The following is a 15,702-nucleotide window of genomic DNA, read 5'->3' as shown; positions in this document are numbered from 1 at the left end:
CGAAATAATATTATTTATCCAGCTCAAGTATGTGTTATGAAATACGGAAATGCACCTTTTATGCGTAATTGTTGACTGTGCATACTTAAGTGAAAATACCACATATCGCTCTCAATTAATTCGTCATTTCTCTCCATTTCAGGAAAATTAACTGAATTACAGTAAGCTCTATTTGATCGCTCTTTCTTTCAAAGCGGACGAACTTCGTCTGTGTGATAACACACTTCGTGGTTCTATCTACCGTTGCCTTAGCTAACAATGTCTTCACTCATGGCTTACTCGTACATAGCCGCAAATGGAACTTGTAAGCGCGGATGTTGGTTTTCGTTTCGTTCACAGATTCCCACGCTCTCACCTTGCGCCGCGTGTCCGCCCTGGTGGTGGTGCCGGTGGTTCTGGTGGTGCTGCAGGTAAGGGGCGGAGTCCGCGGGAGGCGGCGGGGGTGGGGGAGGAGGCGGGATCATGTACGCGCCGCTGCCGGCCACTGCGGCCGCTGCTGCCGCGGCCGCCGCGCCGTGTCCGTGGTGGTGCGGGTGGTGGTGTGGGTGGTGGTGCGGGTGGAAGGGGTGGTGGGCCGTCATGGAGGCCACCAGCCCCTGGGCCGCCATCATGGCGGGGGGCGCGACCGAGTGCAGCGCGCCCCCGCCGGTCCCGCTCCCCACCGCCCCTCCGCCCCCAACGGCGCCCAAGCCCCCGCCTCCGGAGCTGCTCGCCGTGCCGCCGCCCACCACACCGCCGTAGCAGCTCCCGCCGCCGCCAGCCACGCTTCCGCCACTGCCGGTGCTCGCCAGCTGCTTCCTGAGGCGCGCCCTCCGGTTGCTGAACCACACCTGGGGGCAGAGGGGAGGTCGTATTTTATTTATTTAGTATCCAGCAAGCCACCGCCAGGGTGTGTGGCAGGGGGTGACTACACACCAGGTTACTCTTGACCCAATACACCTTTATCTCCTAGAGCGGTCAGGCAAACGTAATTTTATTCTGATCCCTTATGGTTCGTAGGAAAAATGGTATCTTCAACCAATCTGTTCTGCACTTAATCTGTCTAATTTTATTGACATTAATGAAGAATCGGATAAGAAGAAGGTCGGATGTCTACTCCTTGTTGACCTCAAGGGTTGGCCACAATTTATTTTACTTTATTCCTGACTAGAATAATCGTTATTGTCGCTTACGAGCAGGTACGTTCTTCATGAGTCCTTGAATGGCTCGCCGTTAAAACTGTCTGTCTTGCAAGGGAGACAAGGCTTGCTGGGAAAAATTCTCTGTTTGGTTGGACCCTAATGGTATTCGGTACTGGGTAATGATTTTCGTTTTTCGGCTACGGATTTACGTTATTTATTACTGAGGTTTGGGATGGAGGGAAGGACTACAAAAGGAAGACCCCCTGACAGATACTCAAACCATATTTTTTCAAATGTGTGAAAACCTCATGGTGCACTTAAATTATAAGAAGTATTAATTAATTAAAAATTGTCAATTTTTAATTAATCATGATATTCCACATATCACGCCTGAAGCGTCTCCTTTCTTTATAATAAGTATTAAATTACGAGGAAGTATGGAGGATTCTCGTTATGTCGTCTTTGGAATTATATCAGGAGATTTTATTCAAATCACTATTCTTAAAAAAATCATTATTATTATTTATTATTAATGAATTAAGTATGAACATTCAAGACTATTATTAATGTCACTAATTGTTTTATATGCTTGATATCATCATAGCATGATTATTTCTAATCTCCACATTATTCTTAGAGTTTTTATTTATTTATTCGTACACGATCATGTTTTCAACGGCGTAAGACGCACGTTCCACTAGTAAACTTATTGACATTTTTGTCTTGGGCCCATAATATCTCATTAGAGCGTACTCTCGAGCACTAACGATGAGATGATTAAGAATGGAAAAAAGTTTTCCATAAAATGGTATATCTTTCTAAAAAATTGTGCTATTTGCACAATTAGTATTCGTAATTTCCATAAATAAACATTGCGAAATGGTATTTGAGACGTTATATGTAAGATTTGATAATATAAAAAATTGTTATAAATGTTAATTTAATTTTGCTAAATGTTTAAAGGCAGCATGCCTACTGTCATTGTTCAACTGAATATGATTTTCTCCCTCAAAAATTGCTGTAACCTACGCGTTACAGCCAGCAAATTGATTTTGCATTTGGAAGGCTGGCTAAATATCTGGAATTCTTCAATTGCGATAGCAACGGCACCCCGTGCCTTTCAAACGGAACGTGTAGTTATTCCCCCCTAAGTTGGCCATCATTTTCGGCACGGCAACCAATCCTCCTCCTTCACGCCCCTTTCAATGGACCCGCGGATGCCAGTTGCCGCCATTATTCACCTGTATTCTGGCCTCGGTCAGCTTGGTCCTCTGAGCCAACTCCTCCCTGGTGTAGATGTCCGGGTACTGCGTCCGCTCGAAGGCTCGCTCCAGCTCGTCCAGCTGCTGGGCCGTGAAAGTCGTCCGGCTCCGCCTCTGCTTCCTCTTCAGCGGGATCCCCGGCTCGGACTCGCAGTCGGACCCATCGCTCGTCTTGCTTCCTGCCCGGAGAAAGATTGAATAGAGGAGGCTATGAGCATCGCTGAAAACCGGCGCCCACCTCTTACCTTCATCTCGTACCATACCCCCCCGGCCGGAGTGTGCCCCGCGAAAGCATTGTGAACACCGGCGGCTGCCGCTTTCTAATCCCGCGCGATCACTTCCGGACAGACACGAAAAATTGGAAAATCTGTCAATTCCACCTAAATTAATATCCATCAACTCCACCAGACCCCACGCGTAAATTTTTATTACAAATAATACTACGTAGCAAACATTAAATTATCATGGCAATAAGTTCAGTCCATTTCATAGCTACTTGAGATAATTCAGATACACAGCCCGTTAGTATTCTAACCACCAATCATCTTGTAACTCGCTCCTGGGGAGCCGGGGGGGAGGGACAAACTCCCTCCTTAGCAACCATGGGAATAGATTATGGATGAATTCGAGGTGGGTGAGTATTAAGGGTTCCGAAGTCAAATATTCAGGGCAAGGTATTAATAGATCGTTGCTCGCGGTAAGTACCCCTCAAGGCAAAGGCAAAATTAACGGCATTGCAAACAATGTTTTAAACAGCAAAGGGTTCATTCCGTTATTTTTTCTTGCCAAAAAACGAAAAATAAAAGAAATAACGACATAATGTATCGGTATGCATATCGCACGAGTAGCGGTATTAATATTAAGTAGGTTCCCTTGGAACAGAGGGATAATAATTTTTAATTCCAGAACGGATGGTTTTCCAGGAATTTCAGTCCCTCTCCTCCTCCCCTCCTTGGTTTCAGTCAGTGGTGTGCCCCAAGATGCATCGCTCGGAACCGGAACGGTGCTGACCTCGGGGCTCAAAGTGATTCCGACTCCATGAAGCCATTTTTAGATATAATTAAACACTTCAATGATAATTATCAAAAATGCACCTTTGCTCACTCTATTACTCCAAGTTAAAATACTTCAAATATACGTCAATCTCTTGAATAAATGTTGAATATTTGGGATTAAGTAATTAATCTCCCTCATGCACGATTAGATTCCATTAACTAAAGGAAGAATCCATTAATATTAATTAAAATGGGAAATATTTATCCCCCTCATTTTGCAATTACTTGAGGTTTGTTAGTTGACTTTGTTAGCATCCAAGAGATAATTTCAAGCAGCATTGACAAGACCGTGGACTCGATGGTTTTGGACAGCCTCGGGCTTACAACTGAACTCTTATGTCACTAAAATGTTTAGCTCCGTAAGGCTCGTGACTTTGATTGACTGGTATATACTTAATTAAAATAGTTCCCTATCACTTAAATAACTACTAACTACTGTTTACGCATGCCGAATGAGTGGCTTGGTAGCATAGTAGATAGAAACTTCGGCTACCAGCCGGAAGGTTCAATCCGAGCGATGCTTCTAGTTAGCATTCCCACGATGACTTCATGGATATTAAATTTTTTTAGTATCTACCGGCGGTTCAGGGAAGGGAACTCTGGCACGATCATTCATCTTTTAATGAATGTTATCGACAACGATATACGAAACACGATTTTGCACTGTAGCGTAGTTCGCGATGGTGGATTTTGTGACCAAGTTCCAAGAATTCTTGGTAACTTCGGGGATCGCGTTATGTTGGGTTCCGTATGCAAACACTTGAAGAACGGCGGGTGCTATAAATTCATGCTCACGCCCCTTGTCCTCGCCGGAGCACGCGAACTTCACACTACGCGGCGTTATGCCTGGTGTATCGCACGTGAGCTTGGGAGGTGAGGTACGCTCTCACACATCAAACCCATGATGATGAGTTTGAAAACCGTCGGTTACATACAGTAAAGAATAGTCGGAAATGCAGTACCGGTACGATCCTTTAGCTAGGTTTGTCTGGCCGCAGGTAATACCTTGTAGATAACATTTCACGAGGAAGCCAAGACGATAATTCCCGACATGACGAGGCTTATCTTCACTGTGGCGCTGCTTTCATCCACATCACGGAATGGTTCTTTCAATTGACATACCATTTTTAACCATTGTAAGAAACTTTCTTTGGAACCTTTTTCCCTGAGTAAAGATGGCATAATTCCAAAAAGCGAAACCTCGAAAAGTATTGAGTAACACCACGTTCCATTGCTGCTGGCACGCGGCCAATACTCTAAGCGAATAGAAAGTCTGTGATAAAATGAACCGAGGCGGATTAGCAGTTCCATCAGCGCAGATCCCATTCCAATAACTACGGAGTCGCGAACGGCAACTTTTTTTAAGGATTGGGTTTTCATTGGAAGTGTCCTCAGGCACGTCCAACGCTTAAGTGGACGGCGGTGCCGTCCTTTCTCCTCCATTATGACTTCGAACACGCGTCCGCGTGCATGCATTTATGAATGACCGTCGGTGCGTCGACGGATAATGGCTCCGTCATTTTGTGTGCAAGTTAAGGGGTGGAATGAGTCCAACGGGTCTCTTGCGTTAATTTCACGGGTTTACATTGCACCCCAAAGAGAATCTGCGAGGGCGTGTGTCAGGGAATACAGGTGGCATTCTCGCACCCTCAGCCCACCCGCTCACCCGCCTTATGATCGGATTCAAACGGGGACAATTTATCCGAAACCCTTCGTCTGAAGATTTAAAAAAAATACGTGTCCTTAGAATCGCATCCGTCCTGATTGCTGGGATGTGGATAAGTATGGTTTGCACTATTTTATCGGGCGCATCTACCATTTCTTCATGGGTGTACGAGAGTATATCAGTTGGAGGGCAAAGGTCAGTAAAATACACTATAATGTCCCTTACATATCATTCCGTTTTGAAAATGCGTTCCAATCTTCAACCTCGATATAAAAAATTATACTCGTAAGTACTTAGCCCTTATTTATTCATTTAATTGGGCTTATTATCATTGTATGAAACAGACTAGCAACTGCATTACATACGCAAGTGTTAAGCATTTTATAAATAGTTCTCAAAATATGCATACCGAGAGTGTCTCTCAACTTAAGGCCTGAGTCCTCCCAAAAAATAAACTTAAGGTTGGCTCGAAATTATATTTATCATCTTTCAATAAGATTACAGTTCTCAGAAAAATCAAATCGAAGTTTGGTTCGATCAAGTGCTAACCTAAGTGCTTTTAACTAAGCCCTACGACGACTTGCGACTTCCGCGCACCAGGGCTCTTTTCCTTTCTCCGCCTTTAGTTCTTCAGGAAGACTTGTTTCCCGCAAAACTAAGGCTGCCTACTTGGAATAAGCGCAGCCGGAGGCACCCTGAGGCGCCTACCGTGGGCGGACTAGGCGGCTCCGGGCAAAGAAGCCGTTCTCACCACCAACAGTGCTACCACGACCTTCAGTTCTATCATTCTCTCGAGAAAAAAAATCGTGAAGAAGACTTCAAAGGCGTTTGATACCCAACTACATTAGTTTCTCAACCTCGGGCGCGCCGACGCGTTAACGCGCATCAATCCGGTCGTCGCGAATGGCGAACGGCGTTAGAGGGGAGGGGAGGGGAGGGGAGGGGAGGGGAGGGGGTGGTTTGAGAGAGCGTCGAGCCCATTCGAAGATGGCGAAAACGCGCAAGGGTTGAATGGAATGGAAGGTGGATCTGAATCGCCGGTCGGGACTGTATCGCCCTCGGGGGTGTATCGGAGGGGCGCGAAGGAAGGGGAGGGAAAGGAAAAAAGCCAGTGAAGAGCGTAAAAATAGGGTACTCGGAATCGAAGAGGAAGATGAATTAAGTGAGGCGGATGGAAGGGAAAGAGTGGTGGGGAGGGGAAGAGATGGAGGAGTGGGAGGGAAAAAGGCAAGGCGGCATTCGGAGGAGGGGGGTGGAGGAATGCGAAAGGGAATGGGGGGGGGAGAAAGAAAATCGGACTCCCTCTCGCGCTTTCGGAACCGGTTTGCAGCTTCCTCATTTTGATTAAAGGCCGGCCTCCATCACTTCATTTGTTGTATTGAAAAGGCGCTTGCTGCCGGCCTCAAATGAGCTCAGCGCCGCCGCCGACTCCGATCGGAAGCCCGCCTCCGACCTCGTCCTCCTCATTGTGAGTTGTAATTACAAGGGATTTGCTCAGCCACCCAGAAGCGAGGTGGACGGAGGGAGGGAGTCACCAATGACTTATTGGCGGGTATCGCGAGAAATTTCAGGATTTACTGGGAAAATATTCAGCCCCCCCCCCCCGGTGCCTCGCGGTGGGGGGATGCACTTCTTGGGGTTCCGTTATTTTTTCCGTACCTCGACCGACGATTTTCATCTTGCTTTTCTTGTATCCAAGAAGTCCTCTTCCTCAGGTCTTAACAATTCTCCTATTAATTTATTTTTTCCCGCATTAACACGGAGCTGTAAGACAAGGCGTTCTTTCGGCATTCAGCTACAATTGATTTTTTTATAATGTATAGCGAACCCATTTAACGAAGTTATCAAACTAATTGTAATAGGAAAATTACGTGAATGATGATCAAATCTCTTAATAAATTGAAGCTATGTTTTTCTCCATTGTAGATGATCGACATTACAACTGTGCCACGCTCATCGAACCAATGCGGAAAATGATTTCTGAGTTTTGTTTTTACTCACCATGCCAGACATCTCGTTTTCTTTAAATTCATTTAAAAATGGTATAATCCTCAGAATAATAAAATAATTCCGCACTTGGAGTTGCACAACAAAAATGGCAAATACTTGAATTTTTTCGTAGCTGGAACAGAAGTGTGTGAGGCAAGTTAAAATTATTTTCACACTGAGCCTCCAAAGATTCACTTAGTTGGAAAGATAAGTTCGCGAAAACAGTTTAGTTATTTTATTACGCAATAATTTCGTTTTGTTCACAGATTTAAGCCCCGGTTTAAAATTTTTTTTTAAATGAAGGTTAACTTTAACCTGCGAATTAACCAAATGTCAGTTTTGTCAACACCGGATGATTGCAAAGCGACACCTTTGGTCCTCGTTTGAGTACTTATAGAACTAGATCCTGCGGCAAGCATTCTCCCGCTGGCTAGCGAGCATTCTGAATTGTATCTTGGGACCAACCAGCAATCTCCCAATAATGTACACGTGGAGTAGAGTAGCCTAAGAGGGCATTTTCTTATAGGAAAAGTGTACCCAATGAATAATGATAAAATAAAACTTTGTAATTCCAAGAAAAATAAGCTTATTACTGAAATGGTAGCACTAAAACTTATTTCTCATGTGGAGTTAAAAAATTTTATTTTATCATCATTCTTTATGAAACAATTCCACAAAGTCCCGCATGAAAATGTAGGTGCCATCGAGTGAGCATTTTCTATCCCACAGGCGAAATGTAATCAAATCAAACGTGCAAATTCGTACTTAAGGAATGAAATAGTGTTGCGTTCAGCCAGAAATTCAAATCCTGGAAGATGTTTTGACATGCGCAGAGTGGCCGTTAAAAAAACTACCTTCGCCGAGCCCAGAAGACATATTAATCCTATCCGTCCCATAATGCATCACCCACTCGGATTTCTCGATATAAATCCCAGATAGCCGTAACTCGCGGGGACGCATCGATATTATAATTAAATTAAACTGAGATATGTTACGTCCTATTAAATTAAGCGAGACATTCCGTGGCCGAAAACCAATCATCTCCGTTGATTAGTTTGGGCTCACGAAACGACTGCCCCCTCTTCTTTTATGGAAGCCGGTCGGGGTACGCGTATGATGACTCCTCCGGCTCCAACCCCACAGACCCCCCCCCCCTCGCGGCGCCGTCCGTCCTTCCTCCGCGTTCCGTCCGCTTCTCCGAACATCTTTGTTTTTCTCCCCTCCCCCCTCCCGTCGGGCGTAATGTTTCTCCTCCCTGTTTTTTTATCACCCTGTTTTTTTCTTCTTCCGTGTCAGCTCTCGGCTCGCTTTGTGCCCCCCACCCCCCCTTCCACCGAGGAGTTACGGCGTGGGGGACGACACGACGTTTGACTTAAACTGTGACAAGAAGCACCTTAAAACTTCCGTCCTCCACGTCCATGTCGTCGTCCTTCCTCGCTGCGGCGGAGATGGCGCACAGCACCACTCTCCAACACGACAACCACGCGACCCTTTCTCCTTCCTCACTCCCCCCCACCCCCCGGTCTTCCTGAGGAGTGAGTGCTCCCCGCTCACTCTCCCGCTGCCTGCCACCGCCGACGCGCCAATGCTTGCTAAGCGCCCACTTCCATCTCCCAACTAGTTAACATTATATTTAAAACAGCCTCGCGGCTGGAGAGAAAGCTGGGTGGCAGGCGATGGAACACGGCTCTGCCCAGAACATTCGAAATATTGTCATAGTCAGGGAAAGTTTAAACAAATGACGATTTAGATGCGGGAGATTACGCGGAATGAGGGCGGGAATCATTCGCCAGGACCTGGTTAATTTTCCCACTGTTAACTTCCTCGCGTACATCAAAAGGATGGCTCCGATGATTTCAAATGGTTGTGGAATTTCCCGTGGTTTCTCTGAAAGGGTGCAGTAATAATTTTTAACGTTCTTATCAGAGCACTACTTGAGGGGGGGGGGGAGAAAAATTTCATTGAGGATTTACGTCGTCTTTAAATCGCGTACCACATAATCCATTCTTCCAAAACACAAAGATGCACGCGATTCATATCCTGCTGTACCATCAGATGAGTTTCCAGGTATGATGCCGAATCGTTGGCTACACTCAGTTCCCTGGACGTAACCCCATGGCCTTGATCAATAGAAAATCCCTTTCATCCTTAAGTATTTTCCTTTCTCTTTTCTCGTATAATTATGGTCGGATAACTACCTAATCTCTTTACTTGAGTAACCAAGCATAATTAAAAAAACATTTGAAATGCCAATTTTTTAGTTAGGTAATATCTAAATATGCTGGCCATTTTTTTATCACTTCATTGCTTAAGCACGAAATAAGTGCTTCGACTTAACGATAAAAGTGCTATATTGATTCTGTGTCTAAAATATTAAGGGATCTCTAAGCAATAGAAATGTAGAATATTAAAAAGAAACTTTTTGAAACACCAACGAGGAGGTGGGGATCCGTTCAAATGTTGTCCGTGACGGCTGCATCGTATTCAAGATTTGTCAGGAAAACATTTTCCCTACTGTCAATGTACAAATACAGCTATTACTTTGCAAATACAGCGATTTGTTTGCAGTTGCAAATCGCAATATATATATATGCTGCTCAAATTATTAATTCGAATAAATCCTTAAAGCACTTGAAGAGAGACATTTGTCAGTTGCTCTCCGAATTAGTATTATAACTCCGCAGTAAATTTGGAGAAATTGTGAAACTGGGGTTTTCGTCGTCCGGATATACAAGGTTCAGTTAATTTTCTCTGAATAATTAAGCCGAAACAAGTTTTTTATTCGGGAGAGTACGTGGGGAAATCGAAAACGGAATTTTTCATCATAAATACAAGAGAGAGTTTCCGGCTTATTTTTTTCTTTGTTGTAGACACGGGTCCTGAAAACTATTTGCCTTAATGAGTTTACATGAGTTTTGCGTTATAGTCTTATCCCGCGTAAAAGTGTCAAAAAGCACACTTCATTCATTAGCTTTAAGAAATTCATTTCGTTCCTTCATTGTTTTACTAACTTAATATCCTATGAAATGTTGGTCAAGGACCGCAATTAAAAATTATAATAGCGAACTTTAAATTACACGTCATTGAACGAGTCTTTGAGCTGATGATTTGAATGAAGTGGGTTACTTGAATTGCATACGTGTACGAGTATTTGCATCTTTAACGTTTGGATTCAAGAAATCGATTGCAGAGTGGGGAATCTTTTCAACTCTCTCACTTCGAGAAATTATTTCCAGGATGGCCGAGTGGTGTTATGGGCGGCTACGTTAAGGTCGCAGTCCGGTTTTCCGGGCGTGGGCTCGAAATCCCACTTCTGACACAACTAAAGAAATGATTTCGAATTGAAAATCTGAGCAGCGATATCTTAGCGGGCTACTTGATCCCAATTTTTTAATATGCATATAGGACACCCAAGGGAAAGCATTGTGTCTTGAATTTCTGAGGAATTCACACCCCATGGTTTAGCGTTTGCCGATGAATTCAGATGTGTATAAATTTTATGTATAACAGTGCATTCAATGAGGCATAATGATTTCAGCTGCTTGTTCTCCCCTGTTTCAAGCTGGTTGATTCCCTTATTCCTTCAATTTCTCATATCTTTCCCAAATACATCGAAAATAGTTGTTTCCTTCTGCGATCAATTTCGTCTATTCGCTTTTTCTTCTTTGGGGCGACTTCCAAATTCATATGGTCATACATTTTTGCTCCGTGAATTTTTTTACAATGTTTTATTTTTACCTCTTAATTTTTTCCCTTATCCATGAAGATGGTTTTTCCGTTTGCCTCTCCAATACACATATACAACAAGCTTACCTTTCTTAGCCTAGTTTCACGCAGAAAGTTTAGCATCCATCATGCATATTCACGTAGGGTTTGATAAATATAGAAATTGTATTACCGAATAACTTTTATCGATATCCTAAATATATAATTATTACAAAAACCAAGGAATTCGAATGTGCGTATGCATAGCCTCATGACCGACGGACATTTCAGCAAAGTAATGGTTTAGCTAAGTCAGACATTACTATTAGCCTATTATTTATACTTAAAACGCTATAAAAGCTCGAGGAACTCTATCGAATAACTCTGAGGATTTTACTTTCAGGAACATAACAATTCTACTGCGGCAGAGTTTTCAGGAAGAAAATATCAAAGAGCTCTTCTCTAAAAATGCGTGCTATTCCGCTTTTTTGGGATTGGACCCTGCAATGTTGGCATCATTTAATTTAGGAAAATGGACAGTCGAACTGAGGAAGATAGTACAAAGTTTACATTTGCACAAAGGAGCACGTGATGCGGAATTTCTGGCGCGCGATTTTTTTAAGCGACGAACGGCTCCGCCCTTCCGCCATTGGACCCCAAGTGCCGAGGGATACCGTTGAGGTTTGCCGCCAAGGGTGTCCCCCTGCCCGCTGTCTTCGCCTTCCCCCGTCCGATAGCTCACCTTTTGAAGGGCCCGATTCCCGACAAGAAGAAATATAAACATCATGACTTCTTCGAGGACCCTTTTAAGTTCCCATCATTTGTCGCGACCGGAGTCTGCGGCTTCCTTTTCTTCCCCCTCCCCATCCACTCCGGACGCGACAGCCTCTTTCTTTCTTTCCCCCTTCCCCCAGCACAGGAGCCTCGTCTGCTCTTTCTTCAACCCCCCCCCAGTCCCCACACTCCACCCCAGCCCCCCCCTTCCTCCCTCACCCTCTTCCTGGTTATCTGTCATTTCAAAGGGACCGACATGAGCTCCCGACTCGTGTTGTTCCTTTGAGCGAAAAGCTCTCCCCTTCACTTGACTCGTTTGTGTGTTTATGGAGGGAGGAGTGAGAGGGAAAGACACTCTTAATCATCTTTCCCTCGCCGCAATCACATGTCACACGTGTATAGGTTACATCTTCGACTCGGGGAGTCGACTGTTTCTCGGGTCGGGAGGGAGGCGACGAGATCTCGAGCGACCGTCCCCATTCAACGTCTTCATCGCCGTCATCATCATCTCTCTCTCCCCCTCCGTCCTCCCCATCTCCACCGTCTTCGTCATTGGGAGTCGACCGTCCTCTCCGAGGGAGAGCAGTAAAACCCATAGCCGTTAATCGTCCGAGGAATTGGCGGAATCAGGGAACCGATGAAATGTCACCTCCCCCCCCCCACACAGCGTATTGCCATCGCCGTAAAAATTAGTCGTCAGCCTCCCGATATGTCCCGGTGCGCGGGTAAAGCTTTGGCAATAAATTCGTACACACGCATGAGGGGGTACTCACGTTTCAATTACACCAGATCCAATCAGCAGGAGCGTATCTGTTTTCTTCACATATGCAAACATGATTTAACTTATGATTGCAGACAGGATTTTGAGCTCACACCAATACTCAAAAGATGAAAACCCACGAGAATCGAGGCTATTAATATCCCTACTTGGTTATCTACATTATATATTTTGGACGTACCCTGACATGTTAAAAAAAATTTCAGGGCTTCTGACTTATTTCTGGCAAGAGAAAACAATATTTCCGATACGCTTAGTTTTGTTCAAACCCTCATATTTTCTATCCTTTTTCAAACTCGTGCTTTCCCAGGAGTCCACCATCCTCAGCTTTCCTTTTCTTAGCTTAACTGACCCCTTTCCCTTCTCTTAAGAGTATTGAATATCTCTCTCTCCCTCACATTAACACCTTCATTCTCTTCCCATGTCCACATCGAATTTTTGTTTCAAACCCTTCTCTTTTCCTGCACTATCCAATACGCATTCTTATGTCTACCTCTCTCTCTCTCGAGGGGATTTTTTGAATTCTTGTTAATGAACAAATTTAAAAAGACTGAAATCGCTTCCATAGCACTATATGATTCTATTCGCTCCATATTTTAGTGTCGAATTATGTTGTCTTCTCGTCCTTACGAGTGGGTGGGTACTTTATTAATGAGTAACCATCGTGTTCCGCTCATGCGTTTCCTTCTTCCTGGAAACGATTCTTTGGCTAACGAAGTCACTGAAGATCCAAGTTTCCCGTGGTTTACTCCGCGTCGGTCCATACTGCCGACTCAACAGTCTCGTTTGCGTTGCCGTAGGCGTCTCTACAAGTCAGAAGATTTAACCCCGATTAAATGGCGCAAGACTTGGATCTTCAGTAGCTGAATACCGCGGAAATCTTACAAGGAATAACGAAGTCACTCTCGCAATGTTCATGCAATTTTACAGTATACTAAAATGGCATTGGGTATGATGCGGTGACTTCTTCTGTATTGGCTTTCCACTCCGAGGGCCCGGGTTCGGATTCCGGGAGTGGCATGATTTTTCAGCGATATTCCGATCCCTCTGTGGGGTGCCATGCGTGGAGTACGTTCGAGTGGGGTACGTCGCTCGTCGGACGGGACGCTGAATTGTTGGTTGAATCCGTCAATTGAATGAATTCCCGGCCACCAGAACGAGTTATTTCTTAATTCGCAGTCGCCAGCCGTTTTCTTTCTTTGTTAAGTGCCCCGGCTCCATTTTCTCCCTCCACTCTTCTCCCACGCAAGCTTCCGTTTAATATAAGAGGTTAAAAGTGATGAATACAGAACTTATTTGTTTCGACAGCGGACGCCATATTGACCACCATCTTTCGATGGCTGTTTATAAGAATATAATTCTATGCATAATCCATTTGCAGGCCATTCCAGGAACTGTTTAGGATTTGCTGCATAATACAATAATTAAAATATTTTATGATATAAAATAAATTTCACCAGGCCAAGGACCTGATGCGAATTCCTCAAAGACGGCTAGCAAATAAAAACGTTAAGAGTAACTTTCGTTTTTGAGTAATCTCCCCGCCTTTCTCCTCCAGTTTAAAGGATAATCGTAATTTTGTATTGTAAAGTACCAACTTGTCACATGCAATATAACATATTTGTAAATGGATTTATATTGCAAAGTACTCGGGAGGGAATTGAATCCGTGGCCTTGGGAGCAGTAAGCGTGGCCGAGATTTTTATTAAAATGAATATACGACGGTTCAGGCAATTCGAGTAATTTTCCCATAACATCTCATGCAATACACGAAAATCATTAGACATGAAAATTATCATCAAGGCAAGTTAAAAAACTAATGCAATACCAAGTCTATCTCTATCCTTTCAATGTATCCTCTCCGAACGTCAATCTGGCTCACCCAAGTGGTGCCATGACTTCCGCCAAATAAGGAAGCTCGGATGAGGAATACCGATATCTTATCATATGTTATCGAAGGAAAATATCCGCAAATAATTCCAATCTTTGGCAATGATATAACACCACCTCCCTCGAAAAGGTTTTTCCCCCTTATTTCACGAATAGATAAATGATAAAGGAAAATAAATTTGAAATAAATTATTATGCTCTCGATTTCCTGTTATGTAAATGTGATTGATGTCTTGCATTATTTTGCTAATGACTTTAAGTACAACTCCGTAGATATCAAACCAGTTATGTTTCTTTGCGCCACTAAGAGCTGCGTCAAATATCAACGTGGTTTAGAAAGATTGCGGAAAAGCAGCCAAGCTGGGCCATGTCGTCTGAGATGTTGTACAAAGGAGTGTGGTCTTCCGTCGAACAATTAAAAGCACAAGAGCAGACTTTCTGTTTTTTCTTCATATATAGCCTCATTAAATATATGTCAGCAACTCTCCAGCCAAACTGCTAAAATAGCTTAAAATGGTTAATTTCAAATATCAAGCCCTGTCATAACTGCAATTGCCGCTTTAAAATTCTCAACATTATTTTGCTAAATAACTAGTGCAATACTTGAAAAAATAATTCGCTTTAATCAACACAATATATCCCCTTTTTTAAATTTAATTTTGAATTTAAAACGTTTATCGCACGGGGAAATCATTTTTCCGCCTGATCATGTACTTCTTTGGCAAATTAAAGAAAGCCGTGGGCTCCTCAGTTCTAATTCATTTCCCCACATTGCCCCATTGTGAGGGGAGATATACTCTTAATTAACTCGAGGTATTAACTCATCCATCCCGTTTTCTCACTCAAAAACTCGATTCCTCTTCCCGCCTTCTCTCTTTCCTCTTCCATTCCTTCCAACCCGCCCTCGATCCACGCATCTCCTTCCTCTTCCTCGCCCTTACCTTGTCGCGTTTCCTATCGCAAGTCATATCTCATCTCTCGCTACCTCACGCTCCAAAGCTCAAAGATGTTTCGCGCCAATTTTGGTGGGTTTAACGGCGTGCAATTAAGTGTCCATAAAACTTCAAGGCACACCTTTTCTCCGAGCATAATCGCTACCCTTTTGTCTTCGGCCGCGCGCGTGTTTATATATATTTTTTCCTCGAGGCACGAGTAACTGAAGCTCTAAAGAGCGGAAAAAATACCAAGGACAGTCACGGGAGTATGGAGATGGGAGGCGGCGGTGATCTCTCGCGCCGTAATTAAAGGAATGCTCGCGTGAAATATTCATGCGCACCCGAGTGTTCGATCGATTTTCCGTACCTACCGCACGAGGAAATAATTAAACAGTTTCATGAGTAAAGATTGCGTAATGGATTAAATTTCGCCGATGACGATTATCGGAGTCCGGGGGGGCGGGCGGTCTTTGGGGAGGGGGGGAATAGTTGCACAACCAGTCGGGCTCGTATGTGTGATGCATTCA

At 44.0% G+C, this 15,702-nt stretch overlaps 1 protein-coding gene across 1 annotated transcript in view; it reads right to left on the bottom strand.

The window, feature by feature from the left end:
• The window catches only part of LOC139696076 (protein gooseberry-like), a 166,125-nt gene that overhangs the window by 23,717 nt on the left and 126,706 nt on the right, over positions 1-15,702 (bottom strand). The window contains exons 4-5 of the mRNA XM_071594700.1: positions 2,363-2,562; positions 280-830 (exon numbers count right to left, since the gene is read on the bottom strand). Of these exons, the coding sequence (XP_071450801.1) occupies positions 280-830; positions 2,363-2,562 (751 nt within the window). The remainder of the gene's footprint in view (positions 1-279; positions 831-2,362; positions 2,563-15,702) is intronic.

This window comes from Hetaerina americana, unplaced genomic scaffold, assembly GCF_022747635.1.
Source record: "Hetaerina americana unplaced genomic scaffold, ioHetAmer1.1.p SCAF_67, whole genome shotgun sequence".
Taxonomy (NCBI): Eukaryota; Metazoa; Arthropoda; class Insecta; order Odonata; family Calopterygidae; genus Hetaerina; species Hetaerina americana.
The sequence above is the reverse complement of the archived record's forward strand: the minus strand, read 5'-3'. Positions and strand labels throughout refer to the sequence as shown.